Source organism: Anolis carolinensis, chromosome 5, assembly GCF_035594765.1.
Source record: "Anolis carolinensis isolate JA03-04 chromosome 5, rAnoCar3.1.pri, whole genome shotgun sequence".
In the NCBI taxonomy this organism is placed as follows: Eukaryota; Metazoa; Chordata; class Lepidosauria; order Squamata; family Dactyloidae; genus Anolis; species Anolis carolinensis.
The window spans coordinates 126,026,870-126,048,900 of record NC_085845.1 but is presented as its reverse complement, the minus strand read 5'-3'; the positions used below and the strand labels follow the sequence as shown (position 1 = coordinate 126,048,900).

Genomic DNA, 22,031 nt, shown 5'->3' with positions numbered 1-22,031 from the left:
AATAATAATAATAATAATAATAATAATAATAATAATAATAGGAGAATGGTAGCAACAATTCTGAATTCAGGTCTAATATAACATTTAACAAAATGAAAGAAAAAAAACAGACATGGTTTGTAACATAACTTTGAAAAACCCAGGCTGGCATTCTGTATTGGACTTACAGATTTGTAACCTACAGTTACAGATCACAAATTATCCATATTCACTAATGACACATAATCAGGATCATGGCATTATTGCTATGATGGTAAATGTCCTCTCAAGCTTATTTCACCAATCAGCAGTCACACTAAGAGATGGAGGTCTGTTTAGCTGGTTATCAGAGTGCAGGAGGATGACATTTCTACTCCCAGTGAGCAAAGTTGTGACAATCAAAACTAGAACCCCTGCCAATTCCTTGTTGCAGCCTCACTCGCTGATGGAGAAGAGCAAACTACAGACCACCTACTGCAATGCATTCTGAGCCCTGATGCATGCACAACGGAGGACTTTTTAACAGCAACACCAGAGGCACACCAAGTGGCCAGCTACTGGGCAAAAGACATTTAGTATAACGCCAAGTTTTTTTTCTTTACAAAAAATCTCTATGTTTGCAAATCCATTACAACTTGTACCCTCGGTTCACTTCTGACACGAGAAATAAACAGTCACTGACTTTTGTTTCTGGGTTATAAATGTCATTTCCTAATTGGTTCTATAATAAAAACATGGGAAAAGTTTATTAAACTGCAAAAACTTTGTTTTTGTGGGACATCCTGCAGCACATTGAGCTATAGCTTTTTAATGAATATCTTATAGAGTTTCAACCAATTCAACACAGTTTGTGGCAGCCACAAATGTGTACTTTCTGGAGTATAACAACTACAGTAGAGTCTCACTTATCCAACACTCGCTTATCCAACATTCTGGATTATCCAACGCATTTTTGTAGTCAATGTTTTCAATACATCGTGATATTTTGGTGCTAAATTTGTAAATATAGTAATTACAACATAGCATTACTGTGCACTGAACTACTTTTTCTGTCAAATTTGTTGTAAAACATGATGTTTTGGTGCTTAATTTGTAAAATCATAACCTAATTTGATATTTAGTAGTCTTTTCCTTAATCTCTCCTTATTATCCAACATATTCGCTTATCCAATGTTCTGCTGGCCCGTTTACGTTGGATAAGCGAGACTCTACTGTACTTTCAAAGTAAGTACCGTATAATCAAACAGGAAATAACACTTACAAACCAGAACAGATTTTTTTTCAAATTTTGATACAGTATAATCAAATTCATTCTCACCATCCTATATATTTTATTAATTAAGGTTAGCCCAACATGTCTTGGACATTTGTTTTAGAGCTTTTTCAAGGAACATAGTCAAACAGCTAGCACCTCCTAACCACCATGGACTGTCAGTTATTAGCATTCATGTAAAAATATAGAGCAATATATGAAGAAAAGCAGATTGCAACTGACAAATACTTTGAAATGGAGTAACTTACGGGACAATAAACGAAACCATCACTTTTTTCATCAATGAAAGCTAGTCTGGTTCCACTGGGATCTGGGAAGATTTTTCTCACGCTAACTGAATGCCGATATTCATTCACATACTGCCAGTCTTCAATGTAAAAATACTGAATAACACCAGTCTAACAAACAACGAATAAGTCATAGCAATGATATCAGAAATGAACAAGCTGAATACATTCGTAATTCAAATTAATCCAGCCATGTTATTTAAACCTGATTGACAAATTATTTTTGACCAAATGTTCTACAGAGTAACAATGACAAACATTTAACTGAAACTGTCCCTATTAATAGTAAAACAATTTTCTTGTTTGCTAATGTCACAAGAGCCGAATTGTGAAGAGGGCATAGTCTATATAGGAGAATTAGAGAGGAAGTCTGAACTGTACCCTGGTAATGTTTGTGCTGGATAAATTAATTCATAATAATAATAATAATAATAATAATAATAATAATAACAACAACAACCCTCTTATACTCCACTCAAGGTGGGGTACAATAGGATTTTTAAAAGAGAGATAAAAACCCCAAAGAGCTTCAATTTGTTTGATCTATTTCCTTCTCTCTTTGCTTCCCTCTCTCCCTCCCTTGTATTTCCCCCCATTTTTATATCTTGTTTGACTGGGGACCAAACTGGGGAACAGGCCCCAAGGGTTAGTTATCCTTTGGCCAGTATGGGATGAAGATTGACATGGCCATACTTACATCAGTACCATAGATGAGGAAATCACTAGTTAAAGCATGGCACAAAATTTTACTGTTATCATCTGTATCCGGGAACAGTCTAGTCTCCCGTTCTTCCTCGGTATTTGAGCGTTCACTTTCTATCTGAAACAAGACAGCAAAAGTAACGTTCTGGTTAGAAAAAGTGTGATTTCCACTAACTTACAATTTGAAATTCCAGCCACTCTATCATTCTCAGCACAAGTTTGCCCTTTGTTTATTTACAGTAATTAAAAGCCACCAGCAGACACTCCATAATCTCAAAAATATTTTTCAAAACACCTCATTTAACTCATAACATAGGCACCCACTTGTGGTCGAGAGTGACTGTCTCCCAAGGGTATTCTTTGTGATGGATCCGTAAGTAACTGTAGAGACTTCTTTTGGATCCACATGGTCTTTCACAGTGAGGACATAGATTCCCAGATGGAAGGCAGTCCCAACAAGGATTTGCTTGCTTCCCCTTGGCACATTTCTCCCTTTTGCCCTCCAATTGTGCCTCTTCAAATTCTACAGCACTGTTGGTAACAGCTGACTTGCAGTTAGAACGATCGAGAGCCAGGTCTTCCCAGTTCTCTGTATTTATACCATATTTTTTAGGTTAGCTTTCAGCCCACCTTTAGATTTCTTTTGTTGTCCACCAATATTCCATTTTCCGTTCTTGAGCTGAGAGTAAAGTAACTGCTCTGGAAGATGGTGATTGGGCATTCGGACAATGTGGCCAGTCCAGCAGAGTTGTTAGCGGAAGATCAGTGCTTCAATGCTAGTGTTCTTTGTTTCTTCCAGCACAATGACATTTGTCTGCCTTTCTTCCCAAGAAATTTGCAGGATTTTTCAGAGGCAACGCTGATGGAATTGTTCCAGAAGTCGAGAGTAATGTTTGCAGACCGTTCATGTTTCACAGGCGTGCAACAGAGTTGGAAGGACAATAACTTTATAAACAAGCATCTTGGTATCTCTACAAATATCTCAATCCTTAAACACTCTCTGATTCATTTGAAAAAAGCTGCACTTGCAGAGTCGACTTTTGTCTATGCCTAGGTAGTGGAAATGGTCAGCATTGTCTAGCATTACACCATTGAGTATTGGCATTGCAGGGAGGTTGGCTGGTACCTGCTGGTAGAGCACTTTGGCTTTTTCGATGTTAAGTGAAAGCCAAAGCTTTTCATACCACATAACTTTTTCATACTGCTATTAACTTTTCATACTATATAACAGCTACATAACTTTTTGCCCTGCAAGAATCCTTATGAACTCTAACACATTTAATTTTTTCTTGTTCTCAAATCTCTTGTTAAATTACTATGGAAGATTGACTTTTAACTTTTCTTCTACCCTGAAGTGAAATTGAACTCACAGTCACATAATATACAGTTATAGTTCCAGAACCAGTTTTATTCTTATGGTTCTCAGGTGGCTCCCCTAAAATTCAAGTTTTAAAATAAACTCACCATATGCAACTGAACTTTACCCTCAAGTAGTCCAGCTGCATAGTCAGAATTAAGGCACATACGGGCTACTGTTCCCAGATATTCCATGTCTTTGAGCTTTTTTACATCTGCAGAATATTAAAAACAAAATTGTTGAGTTTATATTTTACTTTTGAACATGTTTTAATCATTTAAAATACCTCTTAACATATGTGGAGTTTGAGTTCAAAAGGTAACAAATCCCAAAAAAAAAAAGAAAAGAAAAAAAATAGTTATTGGTGGCAGCAAATTGTTGGCTAGGAGTGGATTATCATATATAGACCAAAACGATCAAAATAAATTAAATTACAGTACTTCAATAAAAGAAAATTGCATTTTACACTCGGTATGGTTTTTTTTCCCCTGTAAAATGTGTCCAGATTGATTTAGTACTTTTTAGAAACAAGCTCCACATATGAAATAATAGATTACCAATACAAAATATCCATCACCATAAAGGCTAATATAGCATGTTTATGACAACATATTTTGTCCATTATAGTAGGGGTTTTCAAACTGTGCTCCATGGAGCCCTTGGGGCTCTGCGAGTTAGGGGCTCCACAACACCATGCTCCTTCCTGCCTCTTCCTTTTTTCTCCTCCTCCTCCTCCTCCTAAGAAAGGCAGGGAAATTAAAGTTTGGAGTTGCCAAAACAACAGCAACAACAGCAGCAGCGTCCTCCCAGGGCACAGACCCTTTCTTCCCCACCTCCCTCACCCAAACCCTTCCCCCATCTTCTTTGCTTTCAAAACCCTATTTCCTTACCACCAAGGGGGTGCTTTGATTGTGTCTTTCCTGTACCGCATGAGGGAGTTGGACTGGATTGACCTCTGGGGTTTCTGCTATTATTATTATTATTACTACTACTACTACTACTACTACTACTACTACTACAAAGGTTGGATGACCACTTGTTGAGGGTGCTTTGAATGTGCTTTTCCTGCATGGCAAAAGGGAATTGAATTAGATGGCCCCTGGGGTTGTCCACTGAAATACTGTTCAATTTATTTTGGTTAAAAAAAATCTTCATTTTAAATGTATTGTATTGTTCTTTTTTCCCTTTCTTTGCACTACAAATGAGATATGTGCAGTGTGCATAGGAATTTGTTCATGATTTTTTTCAGTTAGTTCACATAAGCACTCTCTATCTACCTGCCACTGGCCCAGCCCGTCTGTCAAATTTTAAATCGCAATGCGGTCCCTGTGTCCAAAAGTTTGCCCATGCCTGATTTGTGTGTATGTGTGTATATACACACATTTCTTAGGGTTCGATGAGAAACTTTTGCTTCAAAAAGGGCTCTGCAACTGAAAAAGTTTGAGAATCCCCACATTACAGCATTTAGTGTTATCTAGAGTCCATGACCACCATTTAGTGGCATCTAGAATTTCAGATAAACACAAAACACCTGAAATTAAGTTGAATTCTCTACAGAACTAAAGAAAACCCTCTGTGCTTTAAATTACATTATTGGTACTAGCTATTCACCAAATGATTTCTGACAATATAAACACTCAAGTGCCAGTAATGTAATTAAGATACATAGTGTAAAATATGCATTAATCATTATTGAAGCCTAATTAATTTTAATTCATCTATGTCCCAATCTAATCTCTCTTTCTATTCCTTTACTACTTTAAGGACCTCGGAAGATCTCCCCTAGGTTTTCAGATATTGTAGTTTCCAGAGTCAGATTTGTGCCCACTTATTCCTTTGCACAGAAACTAATCTGTTTGACATTTGTAGAACGCAAAAGGGGACTGTTCATAAACTAGACATACTTGACATAAATGAGCGAGTGAAGTGTCAGCTTGTTTGAGTAAGCAGTTAATTTTGGTGACTGGATTGAACAAATGAATTTGTTGTCAGAGTCAATGCTTTATTAATGTAATATACCTTTGGCCACCTAATGAGAAGACAGAAAAGCTTGGAAAAGATGATGCTGGGGGGAAAGGAAGGAAAAAGGAAGAGAGGCCGACCAAGGGCAAGATGGATGAATGGTATCCTTGAAGTGACTGGCTTGACCTTGAAGGAACTGGGGGCAGCGATGGCCGACAGGAAGCTCTGGCGTGGGCTGGTCCATGAGGTCACGAGAGTCAGAAGCTACTGAACGAATAAACAACAGTCTTTGACAGCACTTGTCCATAACCCAGCAGTACAGTACTTCCTGCTTTCCCAAGTGGAAGGGGAAACACTGCCTGGTATTATTGTTGCCATCTGCCCTTGATGCTACTGACCCTCATTGCCACTGCAGTAACAGATTCATTCTTGGAGCAAGAACCACACAAAGTCTGGTTCTGCGGTTCTGGCAAAGGTATTTTTACCTAGCTGCTTTAGAGACTAAAGCTCAGATGTTTCACTTTGGTTAATGGATAGTCTGGTCTTCATCCCATCCCACCCCCAATTATCTTTACTCTGTGCTTGTATTATAACTGTTATGTGAAATATTACCTAGCTGGTATGAAACTAATGAAGGTACTTGATAAAATAGACAAATTATAATTTTATAAAATGGCTAGTACATTTTATATACACTTTGAAATAATAATAATAATAATAATAATAATAATAATAATAATAATTTGTATTTATTACCCGCCTCTCTTTTCGGCTCGAAGCAGGGCAAAATGTAGTCAGATAAAAGCACATATTAAAACATAAGTTAAAATACAACCAAAAACATATATTAAAACATACAAAATAACAAATACATATATACTTACTGCTTTCTCCAATAACATAAAACCATGCCCGATTATTCATGCCCACAGCTAAGTGATAAGGACCGACAGCAACAAAGCTAGGCTCAACTTCCACAGAAACTGTAATTGGTAGCTCCTGACGAGACAGACAGCATTTCTTTAGCTGAGGGCTCTTGACAGGCAGTCACAATATTATACCTATACTGACTTTAAAAATGAAGAGAATACCATACATTTTCAATGTAGTTGGCTACAGTAACCTCAAGAAGCGAGGTGAGGTATGCAATCCGTGTGCTGAAGGAATCTCCAAGAATAGGAAGTTTTGTCAGGAACACATGGATAGATCCTCTTCTTGTAGACACTGCCAGCAATTGTCCATCATCTGTCCATGCTAGCTGATCAAGACCTAAAATATCAATATCAAGACCTAAAATATCAATATCAATATTTTATTTATTTATTTATTTATTTATTAAACTTGTATACCACTACTCCCAGTTTGGCTCGAAGAGGTTTACAGAAATAGATTAAAACAATACACTTAGCTTTAAAATAACAATAAAAACAACAATAAAAGCAACAATAAAAACAGATATAGCCCCGAGTTTTTCACCCATTGAAAGCTTGTCGGAAGAGCAAGGTTTTGCAGGCTTTCCGAAAGACAAGTAGGTCTCGGGCTATGTCCGATAGAAAAAAAAAATAGCTTTTTTTCTTGGATAATCAAATAGCAGTCAAGATTTTATAAAGTAACAGTTCCAAATCTTCAGAACAAGGCAATTTAGAAGTGTCTTTTCTTTTTTCTAGAAGATGTCAGGCATATTCCAGTGATATTCAAAACCCAGTCTAGAGGACTGTGGAACAAGCAATCAATAACTCGCCTTGTGTATTCTTTTGTCTCCATCCTTCACACAGGACAGGAAAATTAAAAGTTTCACTTCACAAGGATCCTGGTAAGCATGAAAATGGTAGTTTGAGCAAGTAAACATTTGTCTAGTTCAGTGGTTCTCATCCTGTGGGTCCCGAGGTGTTTTGGCCTATAACTCCCAGAAATCCCAGACAGTTTACCAGCTTTTAGGATATCTGGAAACTGATGGCCAAAACATCTGGGGACCCATAGGTTGAGAATCACTGGTCTAGTTCAAATTAACTGAAAGCTGAAGCTCCAAATCTTGTTTCCCATGAAATAGACGGAGAACGGTCAACATTAGAGCTTCCCTTTATATATCTTTTAGCTCTGAATATGTTTTTAATCAGTTTTAAGGATTTTAACTGACTGTTTTTAATACAATTAATATTTAATTCTATTTTAAGGTTTGTATATTTTTAGGTTTTAAACTGTATTGCAGTGGTTTTATTGCAAGATGCTTTGAGTCTCTGTTGTAGAGAGAAAAAGTGGGGTATATATAAACATAAATAATAATAATATATTTCCAAAGTTTTGTTCAGGAGATTCTCTGAATAAGGCCAATATTATTTCTTTCTAAGGTCATTTTCAAAGAAGCGTATGGCAGAGAAGTTTTTTTAATACATTAACCCAATGTGAACAATCCAGTTATCATATTTCCTGATATAAGCAAGATGCTAAGCTAAATAAAAATCTATCAGCATGATTTTACAAGTTATTCCTTAGATTTGAAAACTGATGTCATTTTTATGCTTGATTTTAAACTACTTTTTTCTCTCTTTCTTCCTCCTCCCTTTCTTTCTCCACTTTTTCCTTTCTGTATTTTTTCTCTAATGCACTTCGCTATACCCTCATCACCTTATACCATACACTTTATTTTTCGTTCTTGAATTCCTGAACTTTTATCTATCTCTGAAACTATCAATGTTTTAACCTGTGTAAAATTAATAAAGATTATTTTAAAAAAGAAAACTGATGTACCTTTATTTTCATCCTCCAAATTTATTATGGCATACATTTCATTTAGATCAGACAGTTCATGAATCTTGATGCTAAAACAAAAACAAAAGACCACTCTCTTAAAAACATAACTTTATCATGATTATGTTATATAAATCACCAAGAATTTTACCCAGCATGACCCTAGTTGATGTTAGTTTTTTGGACTACTTTCCCAAGACAAAAGTGTTGTTGCTGTGTGCTTTCAAGTCATTTCTGATTTATGGCAACCCTACCATGCAGCGGGGGGGGGGGGGGGGGGGGGAGGGGAGGGGGGGTTGGTAAGATTTTTATTATGAGTTCTTCACCACCACAAGTGACTAACAGGCAGGCAGTATACAGCCAATTGTTGCTGAATACAAGGTAGTGCGAACAGCCTGAGCTAACATGAGCAGTCTGAGCTAGTATATTCATGTATAATTGGAACCGTGCAACACAAACCTGCAAAATACATGGGCCTACAATATAATATACATAAGGAGCTAGGACAATTAATCATGGGTTTGGAAAGAAAGAAGGGTGCTGCCTGATCAACACTTCTTTAGCATACTCCTATCTTGAGATCTCATGAAACACAGTTTTAAAAGAATACCACGATCCTCGTCTATTTTTTAAAAAAATCCCTCAAAGTTTCTTTGCAGGAAAATCAGAACATGTAACACTCAGATCACAAACATGCTTCCCTAACTAGATATTAGTTTGTTCAGTTTACAAAAGGGAGAACAAAACCAGAGGATTCCAAGAACATTGGGTAGACAGACAATTTGATTTCTGGACTACAATTCTCACAATCCTTGACCACAATGTTTGGGGTTGATGGGAACCAGAGTGTTAATATCACAAGGGTAGTGACTGCCAACTTTGATCTACAGACTAGAAACATCAGCACTCTCTCTTCCTTTAAAATAAATACAGCAACACACCTAAACTTCTGTTCACCATGTGTGCCAGAAGATAAAAAAGATATTTTGATCAAGGAACAACTACTAACGGAGGGCTAAATAAAGTATTAGTTCCTACAAGAATCAATCCACTGAAATCAATGGGAATTGTTAAATATAATTTAGGCAAGACTCACAGACTTCAATGATTATGCTTTCAAAAGGACAAACATTAAATTTATCCCCTATCGTGAAAACATACCATAATGGCATTTCCAGTATGAGGGATCAGTTTTATCTGTGGAATCTGATATTGAAAAGAAATATGGAAATATTCTGACTCACCAGTTATCTCCACATGATGCAGCTTTATTTAGTGACTCTGATATTGCTATGCTGGTCAGGTTATCCTTATAATCACAAGCTTGAAAGAGCTCATGACCAATCTCTTGAACATGGGTAGAAATCGCCACAAAAAAGCCAACTGAAAAACCAATCATGATGTAGTTCTCCCCATATCTGTTGGGAGATATTACTAATATAACCAAAAGTTCTCCACCAACATGGCTACATAAAAAAAAAACTGAAAACTAATTCCAAATGGTAAGCAAGATGAAAAAAGCTATTCAGTAGTATTTATACAAAGTTGCCATTTTGTATCCCAAATTATATAACTACTATGTGAAAGAGAATCTCTTTTAGGTTTTTGTGTTATTAGTCGATAAAGTATTCAGATTTCCTTGACTATAAAAAGCACCACCCCAAAACAAAAAGCCAATCCTCACATCTTAAAGATTAACCAAATTATTATGGAATTGACTTTTGTGGACTGTAGAAACTTCTGGTTATCAAGGATACGGTTAATATTGTGAAAGAACAACCCAACTAGCTCACTGAAAACTTTTGTACACCTCGCTCACCCTTTCAGAAACTTCAGAAGTATTTTCAATAATTGCTTACAATTTATAAGTCACAATGTTCCCATATCGCTGCTGAAAGGCCAATTCAATTGGATTATCTGGATCTTTGAAATTATAAAAATAGAGTGTTTTCTGACCAACCACAATGCACACCTAAACAAAAATAAAAAATAAAACATACAATAAGACCCATGTACATACAACCTCTAACAATGAAGAATATTTTTGGTTATTTAATCTGCTCTAACTTGTACCTTTAAATAATTATTAATATTTTACACAAGGTCCTGATACAGATGGAAGGATGTCAGTCTCTTAGTGTTAATTCAAGTGTTATTTCCATTAGAGTATACCCACTGAGAAAATGGTATCTGTTAAGTTAACACTTACATAAGTCCCTTTGCATTAATAGATCTGCTACAGTAGGGACTGACAACTGGTTATATCCCTTAGCCATGGTACATTGCAGATCTAAGATGAGCCTTGTATACATATACGAGGGTTATCCAGAAAGTACATTATGTTTTGGAATTTGTCCTCAACCAGCCAGTCACCCCTTCCACAGCTGCGCAGCATAGCCAAAACGCTGCGTTGCCAGCCATGCCCCCATTGTTGGAAACAAGTGGTTGAGGAAGCAAGCTGCAGAATTTAGTGGGGAAGGAGTTGCAAAGCTCCTTCATCGCTATGGTGCCTAGATTTGAATGGCGACTACGTGAGATGTAGTATTTGGGCGTGGCTTTCAACTGCATATGGTAAATGTTTTCTCCTATAATTTGTTCATTTTTAATTCCAAAATGCAATGTACTTTCTGGATAGCCCTCGTACTTGGTGATAGGCCCCTTTTACACCGCCATATACAATCCAGATTATCTGCTTTGAAGTGGATTGTAAGGCAGTGTAGACTCATATAATCAAGTTCAAAACAGATAATGTGGATTATCAGCTTTGATAATCTGAACTATATGGCAGTGTAGTAGAGGCCATAGATATTTCGGCCTTTCAGAAAACAGTACTGGTGTATGCACAAACTAAATTTTGCAAAATATTCCACATCATTTTGTATTGGCTCTTAAAGTAAGGTTGGGGATTGTGTGGGTTTCAGGTTTCATACAGGCTTCGGGATGAATCTTGAGTCGCCCCTGAAGAGGTGCACCTGGAACTCCCCTTTGAGGGATATGATCTCTAATTAAATGACCAGGGCTCAATACTATGCAATCCTGGGATTTGTAATTTGGTGAGGCACCAGCATTCTTTGGCAGAGAAGACTCAAAACCATATCAAACAACAGCCCCCATAACATTGAACCAAGGCAATTAAAGTGGATTCAATCTACAGAATAGATGCACCCCAAGGTTTTCCTTTCCACCACTATAAGCTTTGGTGTTCTAAGACAATTGCTTATAACGAAGGAATTCTAAGCAGGGAGTAACAGTAATGCACACCTTTTTGGGCCGAATTACAAAGAGAACACTTTTTACCGCTGTGCTTTACATTCAGCAGCAAATTTTTTTGGTTTCAGGGTTTTGAAAATGGAAGTGTGCATTAAATTTGATGGTGCATTAGACTCAAGTAAAGACAGGTAATTTAAAACAAGAGTCATTCATTTCCTACCCAGACAAAACAGACCAAAATTAATCACAAAGGAAGTTTAAAGAATGATTATCATGTTACAAAATTGCTCAAAGCGCTTTGGACCACCGGACATAACTAAATCAACTGTAAGCTTTATATTATAGCCCATATAAAATTTATAGTTGATTTGATTGTGTCTGACTCAGTTCAACCGACTTGGAGGGGTCATAACAATCATATTACTATAATTATAAAAGTACACATATGTAGTATATCATGTAAATTTGCACCCTAGAAAATAAAATAAAAAATTCCCACCAACTAAAGCCAGAGGCTGCTGAGCATACATTCATATAGTAGCCTCAGACCTTAGGAAGTGTGCCAAATGTGTGAATGGGGGGGGGGAGGGGCTGCAGATCTATGAGGGAATGAGTGTGAGCTAGTGATTAGAGGGTTGTACTGGGCTGTATTGGGACCAGACAGATTTTTGAATCCTTGCTCAGCCATGGAAACCTACTGGGTAATCTTGGCCATGTCACACTCTCAGCCTAGAGGAAGGCAATGGGAAACTGCTTATCAACAAACTTTGACAAGACAACCACATAAGATCCTCTTAGAGATCATAATTCATAAATAACTTGAAAGCGCATAACAAATTATTATTATTATTATTATTATTATTATTATTATTATTATTATTACTTATACCTCGCCTTTCTTCCCGTGGAGAGTCAAGGCCACGAACAATCTCATAATAAATAAACAACATAGAGGTATAATGCTAAGAAAATAATCAAAATTTTGGATCCGCTGTCCAATTTTTAATCCTCACCTTGGGTTTGGTGTGCCAAGCCTAATTTAATTTTTATATTAAAATTATCCTTGTTATTTTCATTTTCACAGCACCCTAAGTTTCATCAAATGAAGAATAATTGAATAATCTGTACAAGCCTTGCTACTGATAGCTTACTGTGGTCTCGTTGCCTTCTGTTCTGTCATCTGTCTTCATTACTATAAATTCCATATCACTGGGTTCTGCTCTCACTGCTGTCTGCAAGAATAAGGTCCCAAGGTGAATACTATTTGTGAAATACTACACTCCTATTAATCATTGTGCCACAAGTAGATTACAAGAATAACTTGCTGGGCAAAAGTTTGGTCAAAAAGAGAGCCATTTCCTATATCTTTATACTAATATAATCTGAATACAGCCATCAACCTCCCAACCACCACAAGCTAATGGTCCCTTTGTCTGGGATTAGTGTAGAGTTCTTATGACAGAAAATCTTAAGGTAAAGGAAGCCTTTCATCTGCTTCCTTTATCTTAAGATTTTCAGTCACAGGAACTCTACACTAATCCCAAACAAAGGGACCATTAGCTTGTTTTCCACAACATGACATATGACCAAGAGCCAAATCCAGATTCAGTTTTTGCAACTTTCAAAAATTTCTACTTGTAATAACGTATGACATTAGCTAAACTCTGTATGTATTCATTAAAAGTGGCATCCCTTTCCTATTCATAAATTCCAGGGAGCAATCAAAAATATGCATCATACAAACAAATGAGAAAATTGTATCCTAAACTAGCAGCAATTTGGTGTATAGTAAACATTTATAATACCTCTATTTATATTCAAAAGCAAAATTAGCTCTTTATCTCAGTAAATTGAGAAAGCCAGGAAAGTCAAAGGAAAAGTGAAAAGAAGTAAATGAGAAGAGTTGCTTTTCACAAATACAACCATTGTGGATGAGCAGATGGCTTTTGAGCATTAAATTGTTATTTCTTAGAAAGCCTGACCATTTTCAGTAATCTAGTAATGCTTCAACAATAAAAGCCCAAGTAAAACATTAAGAAAGATTTTAATTAATTTTCATAATTTGTTATAATTCAAAATGAAGATGTTGAATAATCAAGTAGTAAATTCAGTTTATAGTTATCTCTCTTCTATTTAATCTCTCATGCTTTGAAAACATTTGCACATCAAAAAAAAACAACAGCCAGCATTTTTAAAATCTTTCAATGAAACTTTTGAATATATTGTGCATAAAAACAATAGGAGTTTATTACCACTCTGATAGTATCTCCTTCCTGATTGCTAATTGTTATCAGTTTGTCTTCGCCACCTAGAGCTATAACTTTTCCATTGCTCCAGCAACCACATGTGATCCGCTTTGTGTGTTTACCTAGAAAAACAAATTTCCAGAGAATAAGCATGTGAAATAATTAAGTAATTTTGTTCTGAAATCAGTGCTTGGAAATTAACTTGTTTTAGGTCATCGTGTTTAATATCCAACTATCAAGCTGAGATCCATAATTATTAAAATAGTCTAGGAATTTAGCAACCTTTTAATATAAATGGATCAATATCATCCCTTTACAAACAATTAACATTTGAGATTTATAAAACAGCTACTGACACAAATACAAATTCTGTTTCTTTCTACAAATGTAAATTATTGACTGTGTTATGGTACCGACCTAGGATAGGAATTTTCCGAGAAGTTTGATGATTATATATGAGTACATTTCCCTTTGTTGTTCCTGCAACAAGTAAGGGTTCAGCTTTTGACCATCGTAAAAAAGACATTGGTTCCCTACAATTCCAAAAGAAAGGAAGGAAAGGGGAAAAGGGGGAAAATATCAGGGCTAATAACATGAAAAAGGTATCATGAGAAACTATTCAACATCTTTATCAATGACCTGGATAAAGGAATAGAAAGCATGCATATCAAATTTGCAGATGATATCAAATTGGGAGGGATAGCGAATACCCTAGAAGACAGGATTGGAATCCAAAATGATCTTAACAAATTAGGGAGCTGGGCCAACTATACTTTGGCAATAAAAATGAAATGCAAATATATAGGATGGGTGACACCTGGCTTGAAAATAGTACATGTAGAAGGGTTCTAGGATTCTTGGTAGACCATAGGCTGAAGATGAGTCAACAGTGTGATACTGCAGCTAGAAAGGCAAATGCAATTCTAGGCTGCAACAATAGGAGAGTGGTGTCTAGATGAACAGAAGTCATAGTCCCACTCTATCCTGCTTTGATCAGACCTCACCTACAATACTGTGTCCAGTTCTAGACACCACAACTCAAGAAGATTGACAAGCTAGACTTGTCCAGAGAAGGGCAACCAAAATGGTTGAAGGTTTGGAAGCCAAACCCTATGAGGAGCAATTGAGGGAGCTTAGGATGTTTAGCTTGGAGAAAAGAAGATTAAGAGGGGACATGTATAAATATTGGAAAGGATGTGACATTGAGGGGGCAAGCTTGCTTTCTGCTGTTGTGGAAACTAGGATACCGGGCAATGGATTCAAATTGCAGGAAAAAAAGATTCCACCTAAACATTAGGAAGAACTTCCTAAGGTTAAGAGCTGTTCAATCATGGAATATACTGCCTTATAGAGTGTATGTTTTCTGGAGGTTTTTAAGCAGAGGCTGGAGAGCCATCAATCAGGGGTGCTTTGATGGTGCTTTTCCTGCATGGCAGGGGTTTGGACTGGATGGCCCTTGTGGTCTCTTCCAACTCTATGATCCTATAATTTAAGATCAAACAATTAGCATTATTCATATGCTTATATGCAGCTTACAGTACTGCACCTAAGCATATGGATATAATTTGTAAATAGCTTTTAAAATGAATGGCTCACAGATTTAATACAAAATAATAAGAAGGAAATTAATTGCAAACAGAAATCATAACAAAAGGATATAATTCAGGACCATCCTCTGCATTTTAATAAATGAAACTGAAATGGAAATATTACCTCAACATCAAAACATCTGAATGTCTGGGATAAATAAGGTACAGTTGCATCAAAAAAGAACAATTGTATCCTTGATTTTCAACTTTACTCGCTTAAGGAATCGCCTTGTGATTAACCAGCAGAAGCTTTAGAAAACATCTTATGAATACTTATTCAAGAGTCCAATCATATTTAATGGGATTTACTTTTAGAAAAGATTTTTTTCAGATAAAAGTTAATATGTAAAAATATGAGAATTTTGTGCCGCCTTAAAAATTTTATATGTTCACATGTGAGCATAAGTTTTCACAGACTGCAACATGCTTCCTCAAATGCAGTTCTAACTGCTTAACAATAGAGTTGTATACATGATTATTTAAAGCAATTATCCCTGTGTTTAATGATATTACTCCCAGGTAATTTTAGACAAAACAATGTTCCCATTTTCCCATTAAACTGGCATGAGCAAAATGCCCATGAATTACATGTGGCCTCCAATGGAATTCTTTATTTACTGCCCAGACTTTTCCAGAGCAAAACCCCAGACTTATTTGATCTTCTGATGTGGATTCTTTCATGAAAAATTTCAGAAATTGATTAAACTTGGCGTGTGCATATCCCCCTCACCATCTGGCATACTGTTACAGGTAAAAAGTGTTGTCACTTTAAATGGACTTTGGACACCACCACAGAATATTTAATGTAATCAGAGAGAGGCACTGGCCAACACACATTTTGGTGCCTCAAATGTTAGCCCTGTGTGTTTCCCCTATCAGCTCTAATTTTTGAAATACAGAACATATGCCATCTACCAGCCGCTATCTGCTTGTCCATATAAAAGCATTATAACCATATTTGAGAAACTTGAACTGATGTAGTTTGTCCAATGCAGTTTTCTAAATAAGAACCTCAAATTCCAGGAACAGGCCTAAAAACCAAGACACTAATAATTTTTGTTGGAATGTGTTATTATCAGGTTGTCTTCTTATTTAAGATATAGTGAGCTACACGTGTACTTTTAATTAATACAGAAGTCATTCGTACCTCATATTAGTGTCCAACAAGGTGGTTTTGTTTGTGTTGGCATCCCACAGACAAATGGAACTGGACTTTTCAGCAATCATCGCTAATGTATCTCCATCTTGATCCCAGTCCATAGCAATGCAGTTGCTGAAGTAGCACATAAAATATTAACCACAATTCCTAAAAATGCCTTGCCTAGATGATATTATACTGATTTTAACTGCAACGTTTGCTTGAATTCATTGAGATATCAACTTTCAATTACTTCTCCTCTCATCTAATTTCATAATCCAACCCTTTCTGAAAGCATTAATGTAATAGAAAATGCTAATTTTGATTGAGTAAATGAATTGCGACATTTTAAATTCATTTTTGAAAATCTTAGTTTACTTAAAATGTTAGCAATGTTTACATATGACTACCCTTTTCTATTTTTAAAACTTACCCTTGTAAAATAATTTCATTCTTCTTTTGACCATGCCGATCAAAGATTTGTACAGTGTGATTATGTCTTTGAAAAAAGAAAGAAAAGATAGCACAGAAAACAAAATAATCATGTTGATGAACTTATTTTATATACTTATAAATATTTTTAGAATCTTAACCTCTTTGTATGTGACACAATATGACTCATCTGATAGTTAAAATAAGCTGCTTTTCATAGACATGTATTATATTTGGGAAAGCAGTATAAACATCTCTAATATTGTGAATTATACAATAGGCCCTCCAGTTTCATGAGGGTTAGTGGTTCAGGACTCCTGAAAAAGTGAAAAAACTGTGAATGAAAAACAAAACCCTTTTTTAACCTAACAGAACACCTCTCTAAGAGTCTATGGATCCTCTATGGTCAACTTCAGCTAAAAGATGACCACAGCATGACACAGATGACAACCTAGAGATTACCAGAAAAGCATTCTCTCAGGTAAATTCTAGGTTTCTCAGGGAACACCATGATCACTTTTGAGAGGAAGTTGACCATAGCATTGCTCTTGAGAATTCCTAAGGAGAACATTAATCAAATCTATAAATAATAAAATTTGCAAAAGTCAAACCCACAAACATGGAGGACTGACCCTATGTTGTCTTACCTTGTAACAGCAATGTAGTTTCCTAAAGCTTTTTGCCAAGCAAATTGTATGGGGGAATTAGGTGCATCCTTTTCTGACAGGGTAAACACTCGCTATGAAAGGAAAAATAAATAAATGATAAGTTTGTAAACATATAATATTTGACTTAAATTTTGCACTTGTAAACATACAATGTTTGACGTGTAATTATGTGTCATAACTCTATCAAAAGCAAATTCCTAACAAGGATACTTTATTCTACACCACTGATGTCCCTGGTTCCTGCCATATAAATGAATGCTTTGTAACAAACACTTAAGGGCCAGACCTCATTTATAAAGTATAAATATACTTTACAGTCAATGAAGCAAGTGTGTTCCTAGGAATATTTTTAACAGAAAATATGGTACCAAAGTTACCATGAGAATATTAATTCGTTCTTACACCAGCTTAACATGTTTCAATAAATCTCTCATTTAAAACTAACTGCACGTGCATGTGGAATGAAACAAGCAGATCAGGCAAGTATTTGTACAATAAAAACATTTTGAAACTAGAGACCGCTTGAAGGCGTCTTCGTAAATGCATCAAGGTGGCTTTTTCTCTCACCAGTACCCCCTTTTCTTATGATATCCATTTTGGTGAGCAAATGTTTACAGCAAAGCTATGTTAACATATGGGTGGCTGGTGAGGCAAGCTTATTTGCTCCCCCTCCCCCACACACACACAATTTCATTTCTAGTTTTCTGTTCACACATGCTAAGCAAGAGAACCTGGTCTTAGCTACTATTTATTTTGCCTGTTGTAGACAGGCACAAACAACTACAGTGGCATCAGCTATAGTAACATAGCATTCTTCCCAGCTCAAGCTTCATTGCATTCCTTACTCTGCACAGAGGGAGGAATATTCAACATTGTTTGGTGTGGTCTGACAAAGGCTGTGGGCTTTTTCACTATGTAACACAATTTTTGTTCCTGGTTATAAATGTCATTTCCTAATTGGTTCTATCATAAAAACACAGGAACAGTTTATTAAACTGCAAAAACAGTTTTTGCAAGACATCCTGAAGCACATTTTGCTATAGTTTTTCAATGTATATCTCATACAGTCTCAACCAATTCAACATAATTTGTGGCAGCCACAAAAATGAAGTTTATGGAATATAACAACTAATTTCAATGAAAGTACCACACAACTAAACAGAAAATAACTTTCAAACCAGGAATAGATTTTTTTAAAAAATTTGTTGCATAGTGTCCTGAGGCAACAATGGCAGCTGATGTTTAGCATGGCAGCAGAGAAGAGAATCCACCCCACATTTTGAATAACCTCAAATCCAAAAGCATTGGACCTATTTAGCATCCTTTTAAAGCCTAGTTTAAAACCTGGACTGGATTGACCACTCATTGACATGGGAACCACTATTTATTTATTGTGTCAGAAGCAAATTGAGAACACAGTTATAATATATAAAAAAAACCACAAAGTTAAAAACTTGACATTAAGGTTCTGAATTCTAGCCTGCCACTTTTGGACACTCGCTTGCTGAGGTGTTACTGTATCTTTGTAGATCTCAGAAAGTTATTTCTTGATTTATGACGTTGGCATGCTGGCTGATATCCGAACAGAGGATGGGTTGGATATGTCAATGGGGACCACTGAGCACAATCCAATACGCACAAGTTCCCTTTAGCCATTTGAAAGACTGCATCTCCGTATACAAACCACCACGAGCACTGCAGTCTGCAGAGGCCCTGCTCTCGGTCCCACCCCATCTCAAGCACAGCTTTCCTCTATTTAAAAAAAAACTCCTAAAGACCTATTTATGCATTTTAGCTTATGGGGAGGAGGAGGATTAGTACATCTTAATTATATACCAGAAATCTACCTCAGCCTTTTGGTCAAAGTAAACCATGCCAGGCTGTGATGCAGGCTGGTTAGCAGCCAGCTGCAACAAATCACTCTGACCAAGAGGTCATGAGTTCGAGGCCAGCCCGTGCCTGCGTTTGTCTCTGTTCTGTGTTATGGCATTGAATGTTTGCATTATATGTATGCAATGTGATCCACCCTGAGTCCTCTTCGGGGTGAGAAGGGCAGAATATAAATACTGTAAATAAAAATAAATTCCATATTTTAATGCATTTTAGCTGCTCAGTTTTTATTGTGTTGGCAAATGTGTGTAATGTGACATATTATGTTTATTTAAGTTCTTACTTTTTGGTTATTATTGGTTAGTTATTGTAAGTTTATATTGACGTTGTTTTATTTATTGTGTGGATTGATTTGCTGTTTGTCTCTTTTATTATGGCATTGAATGTTTGCCACTTTTGATGAAAACGGCTCTGAGTCTCCACGGGGAGAACCCCTGAACATCACTTGTCCAATTTTTGTTTGCTCTAGAGCAGTGGTTCTCAACCTGGAGTCCCCAGATGTTTCTGGTCTTCAAATCCCAGAGTTGTAAGCCAAAAACATCTGGGGACCCCAGGTTGAGAACCACTGCTCTAAAAAGATCAGCGAGATTGATATATTGGGCAAAAGGAATCTGAATTCAGCAAAGTGATGCAGGCTCCCTCCCTCCTATCTTTCTGTAGGAAAGTCAGAACTTGGTTGCGGGGCCAGGTTTTTGAATAACAATTAGCAGCACTAATTATTATTATGTATGCTGGAACTCAATTGACAGACCCAATCTTTTAGACTCTGAACATGCCCATCTGTATTTTATAAGTGTTTTTATGAATGTCTGATGTGATTTAATAACTTTTTAATTGATTCACAATGCATTGTACAATTTTATATATGTGTTTTATTGTAAGGCGCCCTGAGTCCCCTATTGGGTGAGAAGGGCGGAATATAAATACAGTAGAGTCTCACTTATCCAAGCTAAACGGGCCAGCAGAAGCTTGGACAAGCGAATATCTTGGATAATAAGGAGGAATTAAGGAAAAGCCTATTAAACATCAAATTAGATTATGATTTTACAAATTAAGCACCAAAACATCATGTTATACAACAAATTTGACAGAAAAAGTAGTTCAATATGAAGTAATGTTATGTTGTAATTACTGTATTTAAGAATAATCACCAAAATGTCACAATATATTGAAAACATTGACTACAAAAATGGCTTGGATAATCCAGAGGCTTGGATAAGTGAGACTCTACTGTATTGTAATAAATAAATAAATGCATGGAGAAGCAGCTAGGGGAAAAACTTTGCTCATTAGACCGAGGTCTACTACAGAGCGGTTTCCATGTCAGTGGGTAGGTGAATCAGCTCAGCCTCCTCATCATGCTGTTATAAAGCTATGATTCCACTTTCACTGCCATGGCAATATCATCAAATGGGATTTACAGTTTAGGGAGTAGGAGCCTCCAGTGGCCTAGTGGATTAAAGCCTTGTGACTTGAAGGTTGGGTTGCTGACCTGAAGGTTGCCAGGTTCGAATCCCACCCACGGAGAGCGCGGATGAGCTCCCTCTATCAGCTCCAGCTCCATGCGGGGACATGAGAGAAGCCTCCCATAAGGATGGTAAAAAAAAAAAATCAAAACATCTGTGCGTATCCCTGGGCAACGTCCTTGCATACGGCCAATTCTCTCACACCAGAAGCAACTCAGGTTGCTCCTGACATGAAAAAAAAAAAGTTTAGGAAGGAGCCTTGAGAGTTCTCCACTAGAGAGAGCATGCTTCTCACTAAACTACACGTCCAAGAGGACGTTACCATGGTAGTTAAAGTGGAAGAATAACAGTATTAACAGCGCAGTTTGAGATAGCAAAACTAGGCTTGAAAGGAATGTAAACACTCTAATTCAGGCATGGGCAAACCTTGGCCCTCCAGGTGTTTTGGACTTCAACTCCCACCGTTCCTAATTGCCTCAGGCCCTTTCCTTTTCCCCCTCAGCCGCTTTAAGCAGCTGAGGGGGAAAAGAAAAGCTGGCATTGTGGGGTCCTGTAGAGAGAAAAAACAAGGTTAGGTAATTGTACATGACTAAATGAAAGAAAAGAGACAATATTGTGGTCCATGAACATCCTGTACACTATATTGTGACTTGGCCTAGGAAAGCCCAACCGCCCCTCTGAGGCCTGACCTACCTGCATCTTCTCGTCTTTGCTCTGACGGGGTTTAAGGAGAGAGGGGGGGAAACAGTCCGATTGCGCCTGCGCACTCGCCCGCCTCAACTAACCCCTCCCCTCTCCAAGCGTCGGCGTCACCCAGGAGATGGCGGCCCCAGCAGAGGGCGTTTCTCCGTCACTACGTCACTCGATTTTTTTGGACTTCAACTCCCAGAAGCCCCGGCAGACCTGGTCTATAGCCGGGACTTCTGGGAAATGAAGTCCTAAAACAGCTTGGAGCTCAGACTTAAGAAAAAGCCGTGTTCAAATAGAAACATAACGAGGACATAGACTAATTAACACATAACAAATCCAACAAATAGAAACAAGTCATAATAAATAGGAAGGTGTACAACTCAAAACATAATGT

General features: G+C 36.9%; 1 protein-coding gene across 2 annotated transcripts in view; it reads right to left on the bottom strand.

Annotated features, from left to right (window-relative positions):
- wdr19 (WD repeat domain 19) overlaps positions 1 to 21,765 on the bottom strand; it is a 49,272-nt gene extending 27,507 nt beyond the window's left edge. Inside the window, exons 1-15 of one of the 2 annotated variants that reach the window (XR_010006651.1) lie at positions 21,641 to 21,765; positions 17,571 to 17,662; positions 16,925 to 16,990; positions 16,501 to 16,626; positions 14,182 to 14,297; positions 13,771 to 13,886; positions 12,670 to 12,750; positions 10,168 to 10,280; positions 9,553 to 9,726; positions 8,309 to 8,379; positions 6,657 to 6,829; positions 6,445 to 6,559; positions 3,706 to 3,812; positions 2,237 to 2,359; positions 1,501 to 1,650 (exon numbers count right to left, since the gene is read on the bottom strand). Coding sequence is in view for 1 of the 2 variants with exons in the window: in XM_062982229.1 (XP_062838299.1) it covers positions 1,501 to 1,650; positions 2,237 to 2,359; positions 3,706 to 3,812; positions 6,445 to 6,559; positions 6,657 to 6,829; positions 8,309 to 8,379; positions 9,553 to 9,726; positions 10,168 to 10,280; positions 12,670 to 12,750; positions 13,771 to 13,886; positions 14,182 to 14,297; positions 16,501 to 16,626; positions 16,925 to 16,990; positions 17,571 to 17,662; positions 21,641 to 21,646 (1,629 nt within the window). In the remaining variant the exon portion in view is untranslated. The remainder of the gene's footprint in view (positions 1 to 1,500; positions 1,651 to 2,236; positions 2,360 to 3,705; positions 3,813 to 6,444; positions 6,560 to 6,656; positions 6,830 to 8,308; positions 8,380 to 9,552; positions 9,727 to 10,167; positions 10,281 to 12,669; positions 12,751 to 13,770; positions 13,887 to 14,181; positions 14,298 to 16,500; positions 16,627 to 16,924; positions 16,991 to 17,570; positions 17,663 to 21,640) is intronic. The other variant, XM_062982229.1, reaches the window with a different exon arrangement.
- Between the last annotated feature and the right edge of the window lie 266 nt (positions 21,766 to 22,031).